Here is a 24,938-nt window from a genome sequence, read left to right on the forward strand (position 1 = left end):
CCGTTCTTGGTGGTGAAAATTCGAAATATTTGGAATTATTCAATTTTCTTGGCTGGAAACATGTCGAAACCGAGAGAGTTGCATTAACCAAATTTGGACAGAATATAGCTAATACAATGCGCAATGTTAATGTTAAAAATTTGCTGTTAGTTTTTGACGTAAATTTCAAAAAAGACGGTGACCTTACAAAAAATTACGAAAATAAATATGTTTTTTCGAAAACTGTCTTTTTTGTCGCTTATCTGCGAAATATTTTTATGTTCTAGAACGTCAGTCTTTTTCGTTCTAGAACATAAAGAAATGTCAAAACAATTTGTAATTTTTTTGAAACTTATTTATGATTTTATTAATTAAACAACATAAATTTTAAGTAATATAACATTTCAATACAAAGTAACAATTATTTTACACTATATGTAAACTGGAAGTGCCGATATTGCAGTTAGTTAAATTTATGCCAGATCCAGTGCTGTCAGTTATCGTAGCTTTATGCTGTATTATTGGCAAGTCCCGTAGGCTTTGCTGAAGATGGTAACAATTTATTTGCGATATAACACAATTCTCTTATTTTATAAATAAGAAAAAATATTGTTGGCATCTCGAAGCGAATTGATTTTGCGTTCTCGAATGGATATTTTACCTCGCTAAGCTCGGATAACTTAATTCTTGAACCCAAAAGTATACCATTTCGCGTTTTAGATAAAAAAAAAATAACTATTGTTTGGTCCTCGTTCCGTTTACTTTTACCTGAAATTAGGATATGTTTAAGGGAGGACTAAAAGCCATCCCCAGTATTTCCCATCTGATCAAACTTCCAGGTCCCTGGCCTGGTCCTATTAATTCTTAATCGTATATTTTACGCAGGAAAACATCGGCATCGCTGCTAGGAATTTACGAGCCCTCGTAACAAAGAGTTCATTCAAGGAGCGCTATAAAACATCCCAGACGTATCTGACTAAACTCAAATTTCTTACGGAGGACGTAAGTTGTAGAATAAGGATGAGCATTAGGATAGGAGAGGATACAGGGGAGGGTGACGGATTGTAATTTAGGTGGTTTGCGAAGTAGGATAAATTCATTTATATACGGTATTTGCTTTCGGGAACTTGGAATATGTTACACAGAAAGGCGAAGTTGAGAATATATTTATCGGCTTTTGGCTTTCAAAAATAAATGCTCTTACTTTTCTATATTTACCGAAAATCTGATTGTCAACATTTTTTATATTAAATTGTGATATTTTCGGGTGGAGATGTTTTAAGTTCCATACATTTTTTATGTTGTCTTCTAAAAATATCTTGAAATATTAGTTTTACTTTTCTATTTTTTACTCTTTTTGACACAATGAGCCAATTTATAATATTCCATTATCTTAGCAGGTCTTTTAAAATTGTGTAGAAATAGATCAAATTGTTCTATTATGACTAAGCTTAGTGCGGGCGCGGAGTTTAATAGGACCGTAGTCAGATTACGAATGAAATGAAAATATTAATTACAGAAAATATGTAAACAGGTCATTTCCTTTAATACGTATGTCCCTGTAATCTTCGGAATCACTGTCAAACCACATTTGAAATAATTCCCGTCTATTTCTTTTCTCTTTTGGCATTTTTCTTCCCTTTTCCCCTCAACTAATAGTTGTTAATGTAAATTATGTTACTATTTATAAATAGCTATTTAAATACACATGGCGAATACAGTGTACAGCATACGTAAACAAGAAAGGTATCGACGCGACGCCAACTACTACAAGGTTCCGTAAATAATCGAACAGTTCAAAACGCGAGTCAGCTATGAAGGCCACCAACCCCCGTGCCGGCTCTGTTAAACTCTGCACGCGCACTAAGCCTAATTTATGATACCCAAATATGTTTTTGTAATTATTTCACTAATATCATGTACCTATCACTCGTTACTTGCTTCACCCAAAAAAACTTCTCATTAACGAAAAGCGATAATCATTTCCCGTTACAAAAAATACGATGAAATCAATTTATCGTACAATACGGAAATAATAATTATGTTCATACTATATTTCTTATTTTTTTCTGTGTTAACATACAAATGGATGGCACATTACAATGGAATTTACGACACCGAAATGGATTATGAAAATGATGCCTAAATATTATTTAACAGAAATATGTAGTTACCGAAAAATATTTAGAATAATGCACAAATGGCATGTTTAATCATAAAATACCTCCAAAACGGTATGTCTTATATCTAATATCAGAATAAGCCTTACATTCAAAAATAAATTAAAAAATATTAATAATACTTGTATACAGGGCGTTGAAATAATAAAGTGAGATTAGACAAGTAAGTAAAATATGAAAAAATTGATTTGGAATACTTTTATTTGAATACTAGAGCTAACGCAGAATCCCTCTTAAGGAGGTTCGATACCGAAAAAAAAAATGGTAAGAAAGTTGTCAAAGCAATTGAAATCTGTTAATAAATATGCAAAATGCCTCGTGTAAAAATATCAGATCGATTGCCAACGTAGTTTTTTTGAAAAATGATATTTAAAATTATGCTCTTAAACACAGGCTCTTATGAGAGTAGGGATAAAACTTTTATCAAACGTGAATATTGCTCTTAAAAATGGTTAGGATCGGGAAAATAAAATTGTAATTAAAGAATTAAATATTACTAAACATTTTAAAACAATAAAAATATGCACTTACAATGTAATTATTGAAATAATTGAATGAATAAATAACTTTTTGACAAATTTTAACAAACATCTGATCCAATGAAAGGAAATATGTCAACGCTGTACGCTTTATTTAACGCTTCGACTGACGCGCTACATTTGAATAGTTCGATTATAGACTATAAAATTATTCCAGTCGAAAACATATGTAGTATGTATGTATGTCGGAGGGTGGTGGAATTGTTTTTTCCACTGCGGCACTTAGGCCCCTTGTATACCCTCCTTCATTACTCGAGTACTTCTTCAAACCATCCTATTTACTACACGGGTGGCTTGGTGGCAAAGTCTCGTACAGTTTATGTATGATAGCATGGTCTTGAGTTACAGAGATTTTCTTTGCTCTGTTCTCATTACCATTTATCGGGGACCACACGCATGCGGCAAATGTTGAGCGACCCAGGTCTCTGGTAGGCTGCCACAGCCACGTCCCCGAGCCTGCCCATCCATCCAAATTCCAGCCTGCGTCCGTGATGCTTACCTTGGCAGATCGAAATCCACCGGCCAAGACACCCGGCTAGGCGGTCCAACATATGTAGTAATAATTAACATTAAATAAAATTTTCACGTGATCTAATGCAATATAATAGCAATTTGAAATAAAAATTGAAAGGTCTTTTTGCAAAGTGGACAGTATAGACGTTCTGTCATAACCTTCAATTTGACAAGGCGACGTCTCATTGCCATACACTGAGCTTCTTGACAGTAATCATATGGATTCTCGGTTTGCACATTTTACTTTTTTCTCATCAATCCACATTCTGTCTGTTTCATACGGTTTTTATATTGATTTTATTACTATATTTAGTTCGCTCAAATTAGTTTATGTAAGGTTGGTACTACAACGAAACTCCCGTGTATACACACAGAAAATATTGTTATAAAAATTCACACAATTGTTCCTAAAATCGTGACAGGAAAAAATTGTTAGAAAATTTGACATATACAATGTGATTCTTTTGTACAGTTGTAAAATTATTACCAACAAATTATAGATATTCTTAAATATTCAAAAAATATTGTATGAAAGTCTGATACAATTTATTCCTGTCGCGATTTTAGGAACAATTGTGTGAATTTTTACAACAGTATTTTCTGTGTGTAGGCTCTCCTGCACCGTCTGCCCCGCAAGAAATCTATCGAACCTCATTAAGTAGAACACCTTGTACATAAAAATTTATTCTTACATAATTTGGTCCTGTAGTTTCCGCTTATACATTTTCCCGTTTTTTTGTTTGATTGTTTTCACTTACGCTGTTCTATATTCCGTTTCAAAGAATAAACGCCAGAAAATATAGAAGTAATATGTTGATAAACCAGATTTTCTAACCCCTTACGGATCAAAGTCACACCGCGCTTGTTGATCTTTCTCATTTCTCTTTACCACGCCACAATACGCGAGAGTATTATGCGCCTCTTCTGTATGCTCTTTCAAATTAGATGGGTGATACTAAAAATATATACCTGTTCACGTCAATTTTTAACAACTCCAGCCACAGCACGCTCTACCTGATGTATTCCTTTGGATCATCAGCGGTGGAAAAAGGCAGGCCTACCAACGCATTGCGGCCAGGGACATTATTTATTCAATAGTGGACGAGGAGAGCGGCAAAGATTGCGGAAAGGTGCAAACCATGTTCTTGAAGGTAAATTAAAGCCCACAATACATTTACACGTTTACATCCTGTATAGTTGTATTAAATTTAGATAAATTTTCCAGTTTAATTTATTTTACCGTTCAATATTTATATCTACTTTAGCAATGTTTGAAGTTAATTGAATTCTACCAATATAGAGTTACATCCAGTCCAGTTATATAGCGTTACGTAATATTCCTTTAAGGATTTCAGTGGGACTGAAACCTTATACATTTTCGCTCCACTTTCAATTTAATATTCCTTATTCCGACAGCTGCCTGGCAAGAAGGGGATGGGGCCGAGCGGGTGGTCCATACCGGCCAAGCTCCAGATCTTCCTGTGGCTGGGCATGCTGAAGCACAAGAAGAATTTCATCAACGGCATTCCTAAAGGGTACGAGCAGACGCAGGAAATTCGAAACGTCGAGAGGCCGAGAGCGCTACCGCCGTCGATCATACATTACGTCGAGAAGCATGTGAGTTAATTGATTCATCAGAACAATAATAGAATCTTTAATCTTTACATTAACTGGTGCGTTCTTTATTTCGTTATATATAGGGTGTTTTTAAAAGGAAATTCCATTTCTCTTTATAGTAACCGAAATTATACAGGGTGTCCCAAAAGCCCGTCCTGAATTTTGATTAAGGGGACAAAAACAAATCGAAAATTAAGACTGGAAAATTTTCCGATTCTTTTTCTTTGTTGAGTAATTCAAAAAAATTATCCAAAAAAAACTAAAAATAAACATTTGGGATGGGTTATTAAATAATTATGCAATTGAGAGCTGTATTTACTGCAACTACCATTGCTGGATGACGTTCCGTTAGCAATTAGACTAAATTATTGGTTTCAACATGATGGAGCTCCATCACATTATTGTTTACGAGTATGATCTTATCTGAATCAAAACTTCTCAGACAGATGGATCTGAAGAGGTGGACCATGGCCTCGTAGATCACCAGATCTGAATCCCCTTCTTCTGAGGTTATTTAAAAGACAGTGAACCTGTTGTAAATCCAGAAAAGCCCGTATACACGCTGCTGTCGCGTTAATAGACCAAGAGATGTTACAAAGAATTCATGCTTCAATGTTGAATCGTGATAATCTTTGTCTTGAAGTAGAGAGCAACTTATTTGAACACCTTTTGTAGAAACAATTTCTATTATTATCACGGTTTTAGTATATAACTTTTTTCCTTTCCATTTTTATTATTAAAATGTTTTTCTCTATCCTTTTCAGGTTAAAATAATTCCTTACACTCAGGTCTAACCGACAATCGGAGACTATACTTACTTACTATTGATATAAATTATTTCTCTTGGTCCCCATAAGCACAGACCTCAGTTTTGCGACAAAAAAATGGATTTTCATTTTTTTGGTTTTTTGAATAATTTTTTCAATAGCTCAACGAAGAAAAACAATCGGAAAATTTTCCACTCTTGACTTTCAATTCCTTTTTGTCTCCTTATTCAAATCCCAGAAGGACGGGCGTCACTTTTGGAGGTACGAAAATAAAAAAAAAATACTGGCTATAAATTTGTAAATGCTTCAAACCATTATTTCGTTGTTTTTATCAAATCAAGTAAATCAAAATTTTACTGGCAATTAAATCAGATTTGTATCGAAAATGTATTGATGATGATTAATAAAACAATTGTTTACTCAAAAACTGTTAGTAGTATGAGGAAAAAAATTGAAAAGTTACCATTTTTATGATAAAAAAGAAACCAAGTTGTAAGGCTATCCGTACAAAAGATCAAGGGCGTCGCCAGCAATGGGCTAGGAGGGGGGGGATAAGATAAGAGAGAGGATGGGAGAAATATAAATTATAGGTAGAAATAGGTGAATTAATTTTTTTTAGAAATATTTTTAACAAAACAAGAAAAACATACAAAAAATATAAAAAGAAATTCAACGAAAATTAGGTAAAACATAATCTAGGATTTTTTGAAAATTTGTTGAGCACTTTATTAATAAAATCTTCATGGTTGTCAAAAATAAGCTTTCTGTCTATAGTCACCATTGCTATTAAATTTTTATTCTGAATCCGATAGATAAAAATTTATTTTTTTTAATTTAAAATTCCAGAGCTAAATTTTTAAAATATGACTTATTATTACTACTATTACTTTTTAACATAAAATTTTATATTTTTAAATTCTTTTGTCAACAAATATTTATACTAATTTAAGTATTACAATTGTTTTTACAAAAAATAAAGCAGGATATTAATTTTCAAAATTAGTTTTAAGTAAATAAAATATTTAAATAAAAATTTCCAATTTAATGTTTTCTTAGCTTAAGAAAAGTTTTGTACTTTTTTCGAATTTCTAGTAGGAGCAGCTGCCTCCCTGCCCCCCTTGGCAACGCCCTTGTAAAAGTATAAGCATATTTATCTGGAAGTGGGGATATTTTCCTTATTCCTGCAAATTAAATTACTTCGGTAGGTTATTATAAAAAAAATGGCATCAATACATATGAAGGTTGTGAAAATTAAATACAAGTACTGAGAGTGTGTAGCTGAGACTGTGCCTGGAATTTTCAGTAGAAAGAACGCCCTAATTAACTACGAACTAACAGCTATTTCAGGATTGTTAATGCATACTCGAAATAGTATATTAGATTTCTTGGAAACTAAGTTTTGAAGGACTTTCATTAAATGTCCATTTAAAAAAAGAACCAGCGTCTCGATGACTAAACTTTCAGCAACTAACTAAATTCCGACCCACACTTTTCACATTACTTTCTACCGAATACTTTGTGCAGGCACATTTAAGTAGATTTATAGAGGTCGACCATTTCACCTCGATGCTCGATGATCTAGTAAATTGCATAAGAAACCACCGCGAGACGTTTGGGTCAGACTTTTATGGTTTCCTGTACCGAAATATAACAGCCCATTAAAATTTGATTGGCAGAATAAGGAGCCAACGTAGAAAAAAAAACGTTGAAACGATTTGTCCCTAACATCACAGAAACAAGTAAAAATTTTTTTTTCTTGAAAATAATAAAAAATAATTATACTGAACGAAGCTAGCAAACGGTACCTCCAGTGAGTCCGCGTATGACGTCGCTTTGCGGAATGGACCACCAACTGACAGCTGAACCCATTTACCGTTTACCTTAGGTTAGATTCTTTATTTGAGTATAATTTTTTCACTTTTATTTGTGACGATAACATGAAAAACAGTGTAAAAGTGAGTGTTTTGTTTTTGGAAGTACAAATGCATCAATAATTTTTTTGATGAAACAAGTTCAAAACAATCGATGAAAAATAAAATTACAAAAGTTTTTATTAAGTTTTAGGTAAATGGAAATATTGGAAATTTAAAATATACATACTTTTAACTTTTTAATATTTAAATTATAAAGATTAATTTTTAATAAAATCACATTAATGTTATTTATTGCTATCTCGGAGACCGAGAAATTTTCGGGAGAAATCAAATATGTGTATTATACTTAAGCTATTTATCATTTACTTTTGTATTATGTGTTTAAAATTCGAAATAAACGAGTATTTTTTCTTAAAAACCGTTTATATTAATTAAAATTTAATCAAACTGTAAAACAAAGGATACAATGGTACGCATACATCAGTAAAGGCAAACCTAAGAGACTATTACATGAAAACCTAACCTAACCACCAATTCTCGCGCGGCAGCCTATTCCGCATCGTGACGTCAGACTGCTTCAGATGGATGTTGATATTTCTATGGGTTTTTCCCCATACAACCATTTTTTTAAAACTTTGCAGACGTGATTCACTTTTTTTAACCGTTTTATGATGTTAAAAAGATTTTTGTGTTAATATGTGCAGCATTTAATCTTTACTAAGTAATATTTCAATGAAAACAAATCTCGTTGGAAGAATAAACCATTTTCGATTAATTAATAATTAAAAATTCTTATAATTCAGTAAAGCAAATCTAAAACAACTCTAATATTTCCCCTTTCCAGATGTTCCAGCTTCGCGCTCACGTTTACCAAGCCAGGTCTCTGATCGGCAGCGACGCCTCGGGCCTGTCCGATCCGTTCGCGCGCATCATAGCCGGGGAATTCTGCAGAACGACCCAAGTAATCGACGAAACGTTGAGCCCCACTTGGGACGAGCTGTTAATTTTCGAGGAGATTCTGATATACGGAACGGCCGATGAGATAAAGCACGAGCCCCAGCCGATCGTAATTGAAATTTTTGATCAGGACAAAGTGGGCAAATCGGAATTCATCGGGAGAACGCTGGCGAAGCCTCTCGTGAAGCTGAGGGACGAGCCGTATGCCAAGCCGAGATTTCCGCCCTCCCTGGAATGGTTAGTAGGTATTTAATTTGGAGGAAACCCCGTGCGTACGATAACCGGAAATGGCATTATTTGCCATTCTCTTTTCAGGTACTAGGTTAAAAAAAAATTATTAAAACGTTCCAACCTGCTCTAACCCAAACTTGAATCGCTCCGAATGCCCAAACAATCCAAGTTGATTAAAAACTTTATAAAAGGACGTAACAATTTTAGTTTCACGATAAGGCGAGGGACTGACCACGCTGGTGAACTCCTAGCAACCTTCGAGCTGCTAGAACTCCCCAACGAAATAGAAGGAGGATCCCTGCCCGCCCTGCCTCACCCCAAAGACATACCGATCTACCACGAGACCGACCCCAAACACGTAGGTCCACTCTTACCCGTGCCGCGAGGGATAAGACCGACGCTGGCCAGATACCGCATCGAGGTGCTTTTCTGGGGATTGCGGGATCTGAAAAGGATCCACCTCCTAACCGTGGATAAGCCCAGAGTTGATATTGAGTGCTCTGGCCACATTCTGTATTCCAGCATCATCCAAAATTATAAAAAGAATCCGAACTTCAGCACTCCAGTGAAGTTCCTTGATCTTGATCTACCCGAGCAGGAATTGTACAGGTAGGAATAAAGTAATATAGATGAGATATACAGTAGAGCTAATGTTGAAATACTTATCAGTACCTATATGACGGTTTTTAGGTCTGAATTCTTGACACATGCACCGATTGACGTGAAATTTTAACAGTAAGTAGAAAATTGCCCAAGAAATAAATGTTGCATAGTGCCGATGCGTGCTTTCACCCTGGGGGCGAATGCCACCCCTTCTCGGGGGTGGCAATGAAGGCACCCATCAATAACCAATAGAGGGATAAATTCTAAGCAAAAAGTGCTCTATAACGTTTTTTCCAAAAATTAATATTTTCCGAGTTATTAGTGATTGAAAATTTTTCATCTAAAAAGTGCATGTTTTTCAACCATTTTTGATAAATAACTCAAAAATCTTGCGTTTTATCGAAAAACCCATATTAAGCAAAAATAAAGCTTTTGAAATAACGAATCGATTCATTTTTTGTTGATTACCGTAGATGTAATAATAACCGAGTTATCACTCTCTAAAGGTGATTGTTTATTTTACGGAAAGTAAAATCGAACCTTTTACCGTGAAATAATAGCGAAAGAACTAATTTTTCGAAGAAAATTAATATAACCCTTTTTTACAGTGCTAAATGGTCGTCTCATTTTTTCGGAGAAAAAATCAACATTAAAATCTATGGCTGAACCATAAAATTAGAAACTAAGCGTAATCCATGTAAAGTTGACTTGATTTAGGTACCTACTAATAATAGGCTCTGCAAGTTTGACCGATTTAGAATGCCTAAATTAAAAAAAAGTTTGGAATAATGAAAAAAAAAAAATTATTTTTAAAAAAATTTCATTTTTGTCGAAATAACTCAAAAACTAAACAAGATACGTGAAAAATGTAAGTGTTCAAAATTAAAGGTCTTTTTGTTTATAATATTTTTGCTCTCTTTCAATTTTTCTGTAGAGCAAAATTAACCGAGATATTACGTTTTTTAGTTTGCATTTGCGTGTAAGGACCACCTTCTTTGAGCCCTTAAAACCTAAAAATCTCGAAACCGAAGAGTTCAAGACCCTTCAACTTTTAGATTGATTTGTAGCTCTTGCAATTCCCTGCAAACTGCTTTTTGGAGCGATGAAAAATATTAAAAATTAAAAAGTGATCGTGAAAAAACGAATTGTATTATTCAGTGAAAATTGTCGGATCGTGTAAATGGCTTAATTTCCGATAGTTTCCGAGGCGTAATGCACGCACAAACACACACACGCACATGTTCAAACAGAGGAAGTCGACAGTGATGATAGTTCTTTAGATGATATGTAAATTTCTGATAATAAACTATAATTGTATAATACACAAATAATTTTTGTTTTCCCTTTCACTAATTACATAATTTATGTTTGGAGTTTTAAGTAATCTCGTTGAATTTAGTAATGTATCATTGAGTGTTTTCAAGCAGATAAAAATTCTTCAATTCCTTATTAAGGGTTGTATTTAAAGTTGAAACGTTGCAATGAATCATCAGTAATATTATAAACAGTGACGAGTTTTTCATAAATGCTATGAAGATGTGAAAAAAATTTTTTGCTTTATTTTCTACAATAAGGATGGTTGAAACGTTGCAATAAATCATGTATTATTTCATAAACAGTAAAAAATATTCAATTCTTCATTATTGCTCAGTCAAAACATTTTTCCTCATAAGTTGTGGATTTTAAGGGTTGAAATGTTGTTACAAATCAAAAATTATTATTCAAAACATAAAAGAATGCTTATTCTATTGACATAACACTTAAATATATGATTTTTACGTTTTTTGCAAGAAAGGATAGTTTTCACCCCCTAAAAACAATAAGCACACATTATCGATATGTAACTTTCGTAAAGGAGGGTGAAATGAGCTTACTCACCAAATTTCATGAAAATCGGTGCGTGCGTCAAGAATTCGGATTATTTTATTAATAATAAAAGTAACATTAATTTTCTTGTGTGCAACGATACTGATAATACTGCCTTTTTCACTCAGGCCACCGCTGACGATTCGTGCAGTGGACTGCAGAAGTTTTGGAAGGTACACCCTTGTAGGCACACATATGATCAATTCTATCCACAAGTACATGTACACGCCCTTAACGAAGAAAGAAAGGGAGGCGGAGGAGAGGAAAAAATCTCTGAACCAACTGAAAGCATTGGATTGCAGTGTAGGAAACAACCAAATATCCCCGACTAAGGTGTCTTGCAGCAACAGTGACAAAGAGAAGAGTCCTTTACTGCCTAAGGATATATCCATTTCAATAGGTAGGTTCCTTCCTCATACGATATTTTTTTATTTCTGCTTCAATATTTAACACCTATCAACATTTTTTTAAAATCGCTAAAGCTCTATAATAGGATCATATTCGATGCAAAGTAATAAATCATTGCCTAACAAGGGATCCAGTGCCATACGCTTTTAAGGGTTTTAGAAATTGAATAACATTTAATTTCATTTTAAATTTGAAATGATTCATCTTACGCCTCCTAAAATTGATGATACGATTTTCCTTTGATAAAAGACCGACAACTTTTTGCTCTACTTTCCATCGAATACGATCCTACTATACATTTGTTATGATAAAGTTATTAAATTAATTAATGATTATTTTAAGCTTTTCATTATATTATTTGCAGGTGCATTTATATTTTGGTACGTTTTTTCTATTTAGGTTATGGAACGCAAGATGCCACAAAGAAGATGAAGACCGAGTTAAACAAGAAAAGGAAACACAGCATTGATGACGACGTCGAGGACGAAGAAGATAGCAAAGATTGGTTTGTAAAAGAAATATTTTCCCAATGACTATTTAACAAACTTAGGCTCCTTTAAAAAAAAATGATGTACCTTTTGTGCTAATTTCGAAGAAACAAGGCAATTTATCGTTTAGGTGGACGAAATACTTTGCGTCGATAGAGAGGATGATAGAGGACTCAAAGGAGGCGAAGAAGGTCCTTAATCAGAACGGAAATTTGCAAGTCTACACCGACGACGACAACAATCCCCACTCCGGAAACAGTTCGGATAAGAGTCCGGGCCAAGGGGAGCAAAGAAAACGGTTCGGATTCAAGACGGCGGCGACGGCGTCGAGGTTCGCCGCCAGGATCAGTCCCAAGAGCGTCAGGAAGCGGAGCAAATACAAACCGGTGCTGTGTAAGGTAATTTGTCTGTAAAACCATAGATAAGTTCTGTAGTAAATGTTGTGTAACTGCTACGCATAAAAGTCTTTAATGGAGGAGACTCTGTCGAGCTAAAAGGAATTTCTTTAATTTGACATTTTTTTATTTTGAAAATATCACACTTTAAACCATACGTTGCTTACTGAAAAGTGTTAAATAAACGGTACATGTATATGTACAGGCTGTTTTTGAAATAAGTACGTTCTATCAAAGGGGCACTAAAAGATGTAAAAATTCACCTTTTCTGTGAGTCCTTTGAAACAGCGCATCTATTTCAAACACTCTCTGTACATATACATATATTTTGTAGATATATCCTACGGAGTTAGAGCAAAGACCAGAATTTGATGAATTTAAAGAATGGTTGCATACATTCGAACTATATAGAGGAAAAAAGACTGGAGAAGATTTCGAAGACGAGAGTAGAGTTGTTGGTTATTTTAAGGTAAGAATAAAAGTATACACTCGACATAATTGAATTACTGTTACTTAAATAACATTGCCGAAACTGTTATGAATACATCTTCTATTCGTTTCTGTCAAAATGTAAGCCTTAATATTTAAAACACACTTGTTTTTCAGGGTGCTATAAAAGTGTACAAATGGCCTTTACCGAAAGACATAGACGACAAAACGATAATGGGCTTCGACCCTCAGTACGGGTTCTTTCAAGGACTGCCTTCGAACGACCCCATCAGGGTGTTAGTCAGGGTGTACATAGTTAAAGCGAACGACTTGCATCCGATGGATTTGAACGGTAAAGCGGATCCATACATAGTGTTACAATTGGGATCGAAAAGGATAAGCGATAAAGACAATTATATTTCGAAACAGCTCAATCCGGTCTTTGGCAAGTAAGTAGGCATCCCACTACATAATTTTAAAAAGCATTATATTCGAATATCGAAGGTGTTAAAAACATCATAGGAGACTTCCCTTAAATTCACCAAAGAATACGAGCGTTTCATTTTTGGTCACCATTTGTGAATCACCTGTATATGATATCTGACAGCATCGTATATATTGTAAGAAACAACTACTCTGCTGACTAAAGCCTCGTCCAGCATTGAATTAGACATGATTTGGTATTCTCTTAATGCCTTTTAAAGTAAAGTAAAATTACAAAAGTCAATACTAAAAATATATAATAAAGAAAATTTCTATTTTATCTCAGTAAATTGAATTTGAGATGGCGAAGTCTCAACGAAAATTAGCTACTTTGAATAAATTTGCAAGTAATAATTTTCTGAAAAATCGCTGGAACACGTCAAGTACCAAATCAAGGGGTGCACATTTTAACGAAATCGTGACGAATCCAGTTTCAGTCCCCTACCCTACAAAATTACCCTCTTAGAATATTTAAATTGCAGGGAGGGTCAAATTGCGCAATCACTTTATTAACACGGTGGTGCGATTGCCTACACAACTGTTTTTTTATGTTATTATCTGATTTTTGCTCTAGACTTGGGAAAAGAAATAAGAACCACATAAAAATTCAATGTGCTCAAATACAAATAAGTTAATTAATAATAATATTACTCATTTACAGTACAATTCCTAAATTAAAACTGACTATTCCACAATACAATTGGCGCTTTTTGAGAAGCCTATGACTAAATCTGTTACGCTTTTTAAAAAAAATTTACTTGCCTAACATATGTAGCGGTACGCTTCAACTACATTTAGTGTCTGCCCCAATAAATATATTTTGCTTTCTGGGAATTTACGAGCCATATAAATTACATTTTGAATTATCCGATATTATCCCAAATAAATGTATTTAGCAAATGAGATTAGAATAAGTAGGCTGTAAACATAAATTAGTTGTTGTTCATTAGGGTACATAAGCACAAACCGAGTAGGTAATGACCCGGACAAGTGTTAATTAAGATAGGGTAATAAAAGTAGGTACCTGGGGACAAGGATAAAAACCGAAAACTTTTCGAGGCACGAATCAGAAGTCTTGAAGCCTAGTTGTGTGTGTCTGAACACACATCTGGAAAAATTGTACTAGAAATTATAATTCACCTGTGTAATAAATAAGGCGATCAATTCCAGATGTTTCGAGATCGAGGCAACTTTTCCGCAAGATTCGCTACTGACGGTCCAGATTTACGACTGGGACCTGGTCGGTTCCGATGACATGGTTGGCGAGACGAAAATCGATTTAGAAAATAGATTTTACAGTCGGCACAGGGCCAGTTGCGGCCTCCCGGAGAAATACGAGGAGTAAGTGTTATTTATTGTTATATGAATCATATATCACGATCCTTACCTACCCCACTGGTCATTACTTGTTTATTTGTAATCTATAATAACGTTTTCAAGTAGGATGAGTTGCTAAATGAAACTTGATTTATCTGTCTTTCCAAGAAATATGTTACCAATTTATTAACGACATCGATAGACGTCCATTTAAAATGAATTATTCTCGGTCACGTTTTAGACTTAATCCCCTGTGGGAAGGCAATGCACGTAGTGCAAGCGCTTAGCTTGCAAGATATTAGACAGAACCCGTTATTTCAAGACAATGAGTTACTGTTATCTCCCACCAAGTAGTTTGTCTTCGACGTTAATCCTTCGATCAACTGCTGACATTTCATTACTGAAAGTACCCGTAGTGTATTTTGAAATGTGATTCTAGTACTAAATTCTTATCTTATGGATAACTTATGAAGGACAATTTCAAATCCTTAACCAGAACTAAAGCTTAAGCTTCAAGTTGCCGGTCTAGACATAAATTTCAAAAAACGTTACAGATGACTTTAAAAAAGTCTCCTGATAAGGTATTTCGTCATTATTAAACAAGATATTCTTCTTTCAAATAAATGTTAGAAATTAAACTGATTTCTAACATCAGAAGTGGGATAGTGATAGTGCCAAATATGGATAATTATTGCAAAAAATAATAATTGCATTTTATATTAAAGTTTTGAAACTTCAAACCTAACTATTGTACGTTATTTTAACGTGTGGATATGCAATTTAAGGCAGGGCTACAACGCTTGGAGGGACGCTATGAAACCGACCCAGACCCTAGCAAAACTCTGTAAGGACGCCAAGGTGGAACCTCCAGTTTACGCAGACGGGCAGGTGAAAATTGGCAAACAAGTTTTTTCGGTGCTGACCGAAGACGTGGACTTTTACAGGTCGAGGGAAGCGGAAGAACACATGGCCTTGGCAGTATTGCATAGGTAAATATAAATATTAATAAAAGATGTAACTCAAAGCTACATCTATAGTGGCCCATGATGATACAATGAGACACAAAGAGGCCAAAAAATGGCAGAAAACGACCTGTATTGCGGGTCCTGGCGAGTATAGTCCCTGCGAGGACGAAAGCAAAGCTTTTAAGGACAATTACGCTTAAAACTTTGCAGTTTTGGAGAAAGGGTGTTTGTTCAAATTTAGTAACTAATCCTTTCACAGTTGTTTCATTCGGGGCGTCCCTTCTACCGAAAATTGCATGTAGTGTGCGCACAGTCTCAGCTACATACTCTCCGTTTTGTCTAACCGCAACGTGTTTACTACAACATGTGATCCTGCACAATGCTGCCAACTTATCGGAATGAAACTGGTGCAGAAATCAAATCCCGCGTTACTTTTGAGAAACATTTAAGAAAATAATGATTGATTAATAAAAATTGCTTTTCACTTTAATAAAATCTTTTCTGTAGTATTTTTTTATTATGGCTGCCTTCGCAAATAAAGAAATTATTCAAATGCATTTTTATTAAACTGAGCTCTCTGAAGTCTCTGTCTCTGCAAATCCAGGTGGGACGAGTTCACCAAGATAGGCTGTGCCTTGGTTCCGGAGCATGTGGAAACAAGGCCTCTCTACAACCCCGACAAGCCTGGCATAGAACAGGGAAAATTAGAAATGTGGGTCGACATGTTTCCAATGGACATGCCGTTACCCGGCCCACCGCTTGACATATCGCCCAGGAAGCCTAAGAGTTACGAAATGAGAGTCATCATATGGAATACAGACGATGTTGTACTGGAAGATGACGCTTTCTTCACCGGTGAAAAAATGTCAGATATTTACGTGAAAGGGTAAGTAGATATTTATGTTCGCCACTACACAGCCTAGCCCAAGAACAACAACTTGAAAAAAATCGAATTTATACTGTCCTTTGACTGCGTAAGTTCGTCAACCTTTTCGGTAATGAGAATTGATACCTTTATATTATTGATAGGTGGTTAAAAGGTCAAGAAGACTGTCAGTGTACAGACATTCATTATCGCTCGTTAACCGGTGAAGGTAATTTCAACTGGAGGTTCATATTCCCGTTCGATTACATGGTAGCCGAACAAAAAATTGTGATATCCAGAAAGGAGTCGCTCTTTTCGTGGGACGAGACGGAATGTAAAATTCCCGCAAGATTGGAATTACAAGTATGGGATGCGGACCACTTCTCAGCAGACGATTTTCTGGGTGAGAAAATACCACATTACTAGAGTTTAATTAACATTAACATTAACAAATGGGTCACACTGTATGTTTTTCATTTAACCATTAAAAGATATCATTTTTTCTTGACACGTATTCCACTCTTTTAAACATTTAGCACTATTTAAAGCATGATAAAGATTTTTTATCATACAACATTATTGATCTGTTCAATTCGGTTATTTACGACTACTCTGATTATTAAACAGATTAGCCACTAACACACAATTCCATTTTTAAAAACACGCTGGAATAACTAAAACGTGAACATAATAACACGTTTTTTCCCACTTGCACGAATATGACACGAAAGGAAACGCCTAAGCTGGAAACTGAGAAGTCGAGAATCAAAATTTTCAGTTTTTCAATTAACTCTCTTCTGCATTTTGTTCATCGAACTATTCTACTCATGTATGGTAATACTGATGGCAATTCTGTACTTTTAACATTGAAGTAGCCTTCATAATACTATCTAAATAAAAAATACAATCTAGGAGCAACATACACCTTCTCAACTAATTGTTATATTGCAGGAGCCATAACTCTGGATCTCAATCGGTTTCCCAGAGGAGCGAAATCGTCAAAGCTTTGTACATTAGACATGTTAAAGACTGACGGTTCTGTACCTATGGTAAACATATTTAAACAGAAAAGGGTGAAAGGTTGGTGGCCATTCTTCGTAAAAAAAGATAACGAGGAAATGGAATTGACTGGTAAGGTGGAAGCGGAAATCCATTTGTTAACCAAGGAGGAAGCAGAGAAAGTGCCTGTTGGCATGGGTAGAAATGAACCAGATCCCTTAGAAAAACCAAAGTAAGTAGGTATATAGGACACTGGGAGAATCTTAAATGTGTAACATGTATCTATTCATTAAAAAAAGTGAAATATCTATTCTTAATTTACCCTATACTATTTACAATGTAATCATTACTAAAATATATTTTTTTCTTTTGCAGCCGACCAGATTCCTCGTTTATGTGGTTCATGAATCCGCTGAAGTCAATCAGGTACATTATATGGCACAATTACAAGTGGACTATACTGAAGCTTTTCATTATCATAGGTTTAGCAATAATTATACTATTATTCTTTTATTCTATACCAGGTTACACTGTAAAGAAAATGATAGGAGCTTAACTCAATACAAAACTGACTGCCTGTTTGTAATAATTAAAATTAATATTAGCACAAAAACTGTCTAAATAAATGATTTGCGACTGATACTCAACTTTATTGGCTCAAAAAAGATATACTTTCCCTATTTTTCTTTATATGCTCTGTTTAATTGTATGCCGCGAAAATATGTCTGATGTTTAATGTTTTTAGCTGAATTTTTTTTAACGTATAAATAATTTTTTCAAGGGGTTAAAATTGAATAAAAATATTCATTCTCAATTAACGTTAACTTTGTATGAACCATTTGCACATGAACTTCATCAAATAGAGTAGAAAACAATGTAGATATCTGAGGATTTTACTTTTTATCTACAAAAATTAAATGTAGGCATCTAAGTAACTCTATTTTTTCCTATTCTTAATACTCACATTTTTTATTAAATAAATATATCTAGAGCTTATTATAAAATGTATAAGATATTAGGGTTGTAAAAAGATACATTGACAGTTCTGTTTTCACTAGTTTTAGTGTGTGTAGGTATAAATTATTTATTTGAGATATTTCAGTGAAAATCAAAATTGTTAAACAAATAAGTACAAAAATTATACCACAGTACCTTACACTGTAAGGTACTTTTGGCCGTTGCCCTTATAAAGTAAATATGTATATAATAAAAATAAAGAATTATGAAATTACTGTTTTGTATTATTCAGCCAATAGTGACCTACAATGATAAAATCATCGATTAAACAATAAAATCGGATACGTAGGTATGACCTTTCTGTGGACCAGTGGTATTTAATTCAAACTGTGTTCCGCGGAACTCTGGGGTTCCCACGCAATCTCTCTGGGCATTCTGCGACTCACAATCAGTTAAAAATTCAGAAATTTTAAATTAACAATATCGATACTACAAAATTAAAAAAATTATACTCTTAATTAAAAGTTACTATAAGAGCTTAACAAGCACATCCCAGTCATTTAAACTTTAAAGTCTTAGTTTTTAATTAGTGGAATATTGATTTTGTTAATCGAAGTACCTATTTATAAATATATTACATACATAGTTGGCCGTATTCCGTAAGTCGTAAAAGTTTGAAGACCGCTGTTGTAGAGCAAACAAATTAATAGCGTGTCCCTTAATTCGGTTTCTATTATGTGTTTCTCAGTCAAAATTAACGCAAAAAGTTTAATTAAACTATTTAAGGGTAAGTACATTCCTAAATTCAATATTTTAAATTCATGGGAAATTTTGTAAAATGAAATTTCACCACTGGCTGTCGAATTTTCAAAATATTGTTTTGTCAGAGTTGACAGCCCTGAAGGGAGCAGCCATTTTCTAGGCGACATAGAATTTATTACAAAGTAAAAGCACAGCATAAATAAATATTTATTTTGATGTGAAAATTTATTTTTCAGGTTTTTTAAGTTGAGCATGTTCCTGATTTTATTTGGTTGGCAACGCTGATGAGTACATTGATTTACGTTTGACAGTACACCTAGATAAATGATACTATAGATAGGAAACTTGAACAAATTTCGTGGTCATTAACAACGCTAACTGTTGACACTTTCTCCAACTTCTATTGCTTTCCTTTTCTAGGAATTATCGGTAATACAGTGAGTTAAATTACCTATAGCCGGTAAAAGATGCAAGCGCCATCTAGTTGTACGCTCTACAACTATATACCTACCTACTCAATATTTGTTTTAGGTATTCTGCCGCCGCTAAATTTAAAATTACATAACAAATCTCACCCTACACAGATTACTCAGAAATTGATTTTGTAAAATAATTTTCACGTAAATAATTTTTTTTTGTCACCATGAGAAAATAAGTACATTTGATAAAAAGCATTAAAATCACTCAAGCATTAAAGACACTTTTAAATGCTGTAATAGTCTTCCTACTTAAAATAAGAAATAATTTTGATACTGTAACTTTTTAAAATGTTTGTTGAAAAAATTTCAAATTTCAGTACATATTTTGAAAAAAAAAGAGTGGAAATGATTATAGAGTTTCAGTGCTTTCTATATTGTATTAGCTTTCACGGCGAATAAAAAAATATTACAAGTAAATAATTTTACTAAACCAATTTTTGATTAATTCTTGTAATAGAGATTTATTATGCAACTTTAAATTTTTCGTTGTGTTGATATCCATAAAAAAAACTACCTACCTCTGATCACATTTTTTATTAAAAACAAACAAAACAAAACATTTTATTATTAATAAAAAAATGTGATTATATGATGATCAGACATTATTATGTTATATAAATAAATGTGAATGAAATATCTAATAAAACACACTAAAAACACAAATAAAACACACACCAACACTCGCCAAACCTAACCAACAATAAACATGAGCAATAAGAATGACATGAATGATTCATAATTGCAATTGTCAAAATTTATTCTACAAAATCTTTGTGGCGACATCTATAGACTCTTTCCCCAACTTGTATATCCATCTCAAGTCACGTGGTTCCCAGTGTCCCCATATTTTCAAGTATAAGTTCTCGGGCCCTGGCCCTGACAGTACAGTACTGTCAAATGTATGGGTTATGTTTTGTTTACAAAGAAAGTGTGCATTATACGCTAAAAATGTGTATGTATGGTAAAAGGACAAGAAGTGGTATGAAATTTTGATTGTGTAATTTATTATGATTAAAACAACAATATACCTAGAATTTTTTTTTCTTCAAGGGTTTCCTGAAAAATCCTAGAAACACCAATAATAGTAAAGTAATGAAAATTGGATCTCGTCAAAAAAAAGAAAACTATAATAAGTCCTAATGAAAGCTGTACCTTCGCATTGTATTATAGTTTTAATTTAATGTGTTGTGTATTCGCAGTTTTATGTTCATTAATTTAAGATGTCTAGTACCGATTCTGCCGATGAAGTGACTGGCACAAATACTGCAAATCCTCCCAGAAAGAGGCGGAGAATAGGACATCTCAATGTGAAAATAAAGAAAGTTGTTTTAAATGTTTATAAAACAGAAATTTTGAAAAATCCAGACATATTTCTTGGCGATATTGAGGAAAGAGTAGCACATAAAACAGGGATATGTAACCGCAGCGTTCGGAATATAATCAAGGAATATAAAATTACAGGAACTCTATCTGCTCCAAAATCAGTTCAAAATCGTAGGACAACATTCGATTCAATATGCAATTTCGATAAAACTGCAATAAGGGGAAAAGTCTACGACTTCTTTTTTAGGAACGAAAGTCCATCAATTGTTAAAGTATTACAAGCTGTTAATAATGATCCAAATTTACCTAATTTTAAAAAAACCACTTTTTTAAAAATACTAAAAAAATTAAAATTCAAATTTCAAAAATGTCAAAACAGTAGCTTGTTGCTAGACAGGGATGAAATTAGACGTTGGAGGAGAGGCTATTTAACCACAATTAAAAGATACAGAAACGAAAATCGCAAAATTTACTACCTTGGGGAAACATGGATCAATGCAGGCCATACAAAACCCAAAAAGTCTGTTACATCATCCAGACAAGCATGTTTGGACAGCTTTTCTGTTGGATTAAAAAATCCGTCAGGTAAAAAGTATGTGATTTAAGATTATTAAAATATTTTTAAATATCCCAAAGATCTGGAACTAACACTCACAAATAAAACAATTTTGAACAAAAAAAACCCAGCTCTTGGTTTTACAACTATCCTTAGTTTTTAGTAATTACTTTTTACAATTAACATTAAAGTAACAAACATATTTTTTTTAGATAAAGGGCTTATAATTTGCCACGTTGGCAGCGAAAATGGTTTTCTCCCTGATGCTCTGTGCATATTCGAGCTTAAAAAAAGTAGGGACTCCAACGAAATGGACTGCCCATCTTTTGAGAAGTGGTTTTCCAGTATTTTACCTAAACTGGAAGCAAACTCCGTAATCGTGCTAGATGATGCTCCGTATCATTGCAGAAAGTTGTATAAAATTCCCAGAACATCCTCAAAAAAATGTGATATCCAAGAGTGGCTTTATTCAAAAAATATACCATTCGACGATACGATGGTAAAGGCCCAATTACTGCGTCTTGTAAATGACAACAAGAAGCAATATAATAAATACATCGTTGACGAAATGGCAAAAGCGGAAAATAAAATTGTGTTACGATTGCCGCCGTACCACTGCATACTCAGCCCGATTGAGTTCGTCTGGTCCGACATAAAGCACTTTGTTGCAGACAAAACCTCATTTAAATTTGCTGATGTTTTGCAAGAAGCGATACTGCATATTACTCCAGACAAGTGGAAAAAATGTGTTCAGTATGTATGGCAAGAAATGGAGGTGAAAATGTGGCAAATCGATAATATAATGGATGAAGCAATGGAGCCTTGTATAAACGACATAGCATAGACAACAGCAGTACATCTAGTGATTCGAAATCCAAATAGGTTGATATAGACTAATTTATTTACTATTTTCGAGTTTTATATACCATGGAATATTTTGTTTTAATAGAAAAGGAGTAAAATTATGTTTTGCGTTTAGAATTTTATGATTTTTAATGGTACCCGTTTTAATTTTCCTAAATGTGTCCCTATCTACTGTTATGACTATTGGAGGGTAAAAACTCATCCAAAAAATATTCATGTTTTGTGGAAATTCCTTGATTTCCAGAAATTGTACCAAAATGATTTTTTTAATGGAAACCCCTATTTAACAAAATAATTGTTTTATTTGACAAAATTACATATACAAGATCAGTTAAATAAAATCCTACAAATTGATAGATCAATAACACAAGAATTTTTTATAAAATTATATAAAATAAAGATCAATTTTATCACACTGAGATTAAAAAATATACATCTGTATGTGCCGAAAGTCAGAGGTATAGGTGAAACATATTTCCTTTGTATGGATTAATTCATTTATCTTTATGTATTGATGCAAGAAACTATTATCAAAATATGACTATTTTTCACCAACTGCCACCGGTCCTACAGCCTGAATGGCACTGTCTATACTGTTTTTACTAATATGTTTTTTCAGAGACAGATAATATTCTACAGGGTTGCTGAAACTAATATTGTCGGCAATGCAATTATCAGTAATAATTTTAAAAACATTTTCATAAAATAATTTGCAAGCTAAACTAGGATTCTCTTTCCTTTCGTATATCATAACTTCGACATCATCCTCTTTGCTAGGAAGGAGTTTTTGTAACACTTGTCTTAGATTACTATCATCGAAATGTTTGAAAGGACACCCGCCATCTTCTGTAGCGGAGAGTATTTTTTCCTAAAAAGTGACAAATAAGAACAGAAACTGCTCGTTACAACAAAATTCACCCACTTTTCGCTCATATGGATGAAAATCACCGATATCAATATTTTTCGAATTAGTATTTTAAATTCTACTTTATGTAACAGCAACTAATATCTTACTTGAAAGAAGTTGCAAGACCTAACTGTATAATTCTTTCTTGATCCTTCAAGACCATACAAGTGACGTATCCCATAAATATAACGTTTCTCATTGTCCTTCCAATTATGCGAACATTTTGAACAAGAACTATGTTGTCTAGTGTAAGTATTTTCCCAAAATTTTAATGAGTCCCTCAACGATATTCCAATTCCTTTCATGTACAAACTAAAATCAAACCTACAAATATAAAAAATTAATTAAGTCCAATGTAATTAATCCAAGTCCAACATTTTTCACACTCACCTATCATTATGAGACAACCTATTAGTTTTCTGTAATACTTTATACAGATTTAACGCGCACAGAGGAAATAATTTGGATTCGGCATCAATATTGGAAATATTAAAATTAAGTCTACTATCGTTCTCGCTGCCTTCGTTTTTAAACCAATGATTTTGTATAACTTTAAAAGTGCTTCTTATCCTTACATCATTTACTGCGAGTCGTACATTTTGGCTGTATTTCATTTCAGTTAAAGCTCTCCTCAGGTAAGTTTCATAAACAGATAAAAATAATCTCTTCCAATCTGTGCATTTTATTTCTACAAATCCATTTTTCAAATTCACTTCTCTGTGAACAATTAAAGAAGCACATTGATAAAATGGAACTAAAAAAAAAGGAAAAGATAGTGCAGAGATCAAGTGCACCTTACTTATATACCTTTTAATGTGAATCCTTCACATTCTGAACCTACGTGAACTTCTTTAATAATATGATTCAAATATTCTCGATTTAACATTTGCGAACAGAGAGAAATAAATAATAAGTACATATCTTTTACGGTTACATGTACGTTATCTTGAGTTACACATTCCTTTGAATGTTTCAATAGCCTCTTAAGGAAATATTTAATATCTTCTTTCTTATAACATAGCAATCGCAGCAATAATAACTTCTTTTCATTCTCTAAAAAGATCCGTCGAAAGTCAGTGCTCAAGTATGCGTAAAGTCTGAACAAGTAATGTCCAGTTCTGTCTAAAGGGCTATCTTCGACCAAGCAATGAAAATTACATATTTCTGCATCTGCATTGTTATTTCTGTTGATATTATCATAGCAGTTTAGTCTCTCTTCAACACAGGTCTGGAAAACGTGTAAATTTACTAAACCTCGGGGAGGTTTTAAATAAAACGTCATTTTGGAAACATTTTTATGTTTGCATGCATACTATTTTTATTTTTTGCTTCTCTACTATTTTAAAAATACAATGAAGTAACCTAACCTCACATTTTTTTTATTTGATGGATTTGACATTTGTTGCATTTCTTCTGCTTCTTCTTCCAATTTTTCCCCTTGTTTAAAATCGTCTTTACACCTCTAGGTCACTGCATCAAACAATATATTTTTTCAATCTTAATTCAGTTACACAAGCAAAAGGGAAAACTGGAAATAAATCATTTATAATCTAACGAACTCCAATTTAGTTATGTAATCTTGTATATTTTATAATAATGGTAGTGAAATCAAAAA

At 33.5% G+C, this 24,938-nt stretch overlaps 3 protein-coding genes across 4 annotated transcripts in view; 2 read left to right on the forward strand and 1 right to left on the reverse strand.

The window, feature by feature from the left end:
- Positions 1-18,247, forward strand: part of LOC108909875 (otoferlin-like) — a 93,009-nt gene extending 74,762 nt beyond the window's left edge. Inside the window, exons 16-31 of the mRNA XM_018714315.2 lie at positions 865-981; positions 4,210-4,362; positions 4,628-4,828; positions 8,314-8,663; positions 8,865-9,266; positions 11,255-11,526; positions 11,934-12,039; positions 12,153-12,420; positions 12,752-12,886; positions 13,024-13,295; positions 14,500-14,670; positions 15,432-15,635; positions 16,216-16,497; positions 16,641-16,879; positions 17,428-17,707; positions 17,851-18,247. Of these exons, the coding sequence (XP_018569831.1) occupies positions 865-981; positions 4,210-4,362; positions 4,628-4,828; positions 8,314-8,663; positions 8,865-9,266; positions 11,255-11,526; positions 11,934-12,039; positions 12,153-12,420; positions 12,752-12,886; positions 13,024-13,295; positions 14,500-14,670; positions 15,432-15,635; positions 16,216-16,497; positions 16,641-16,879; positions 17,428-17,707; positions 17,851-18,031 (3,633 nt within the window). The 3' untranslated portion in view covers positions 18,032-18,247. The remainder of the gene's footprint in view (positions 1-864; positions 982-4,209; positions 4,363-4,627; positions 4,829-8,313; positions 8,664-8,864; positions 9,267-11,254; positions 11,527-11,933; positions 12,040-12,152; positions 12,421-12,751; positions 12,887-13,023; positions 13,296-14,499; positions 14,671-15,431; positions 15,636-16,215; positions 16,498-16,640; positions 16,880-17,427; positions 17,708-17,850) is intronic.
- Positions 18,248-20,548: 2,301 nt separating this feature from the next.
- LOC108909842 lies at positions 20,549-22,503 on the forward strand. 2 transcript variants are annotated; one of them, XM_018714269.1, is made up of 3 exons: positions 20,549-20,652; positions 20,724-21,581; positions 21,765-22,503. In XM_018714269.1, the coding sequence occupies exons 2-3, from the start codon at positions 20,894-20,896 to the stop codon at positions 22,394-22,396; spliced, it is 1,320 nt and encodes a 439-aa protein (XP_018569785.1). In that variant the 5' UTR covers positions 20,549-20,652; positions 20,724-20,893; the 3' UTR covers positions 22,397-22,503. The 2 variants fall into 2 exon arrangements, with proteins under 2 accessions (XP_018569785.1, XP_018569786.1); XM_018714270.1 differs by having other exon boundaries at positions 20,579-20,625.
- Positions 22,504-22,757: 254 nt separating this feature from the next.
- On the reverse strand, positions 22,758-24,651 carry LOC108909847 (probable DNA primase large subunit). Its single transcript, XM_018714276.1, has 4 exons — positions 24,131-24,651; positions 23,714-24,077; positions 23,431-23,647; positions 22,758-23,284 (listed from the first exon to the last, which is right to left on the reverse strand). Exons 1-4 carry the CDS (start codon positions 24,603-24,605, stop codon positions 22,958-22,960), a joined length of 1,383 nt encoding a protein of 460 aa, XP_018569792.1. The 5' UTR covers positions 24,606-24,651; the 3' UTR covers positions 22,758-22,957.
- Between the last annotated feature and the right edge of the window lie 287 nt (positions 24,652-24,938).

This window comes from Anoplophora glabripennis, unplaced genomic scaffold (genome assembly GCF_000390285.2).
Source record: "Anoplophora glabripennis isolate ALB-LARVAE unplaced genomic scaffold, Agla_2.0 scaffold28, whole genome shotgun sequence".
NCBI lineage: Eukaryota > Metazoa > Arthropoda > Insecta > Coleoptera > Cerambycidae > Anoplophora > Anoplophora glabripennis.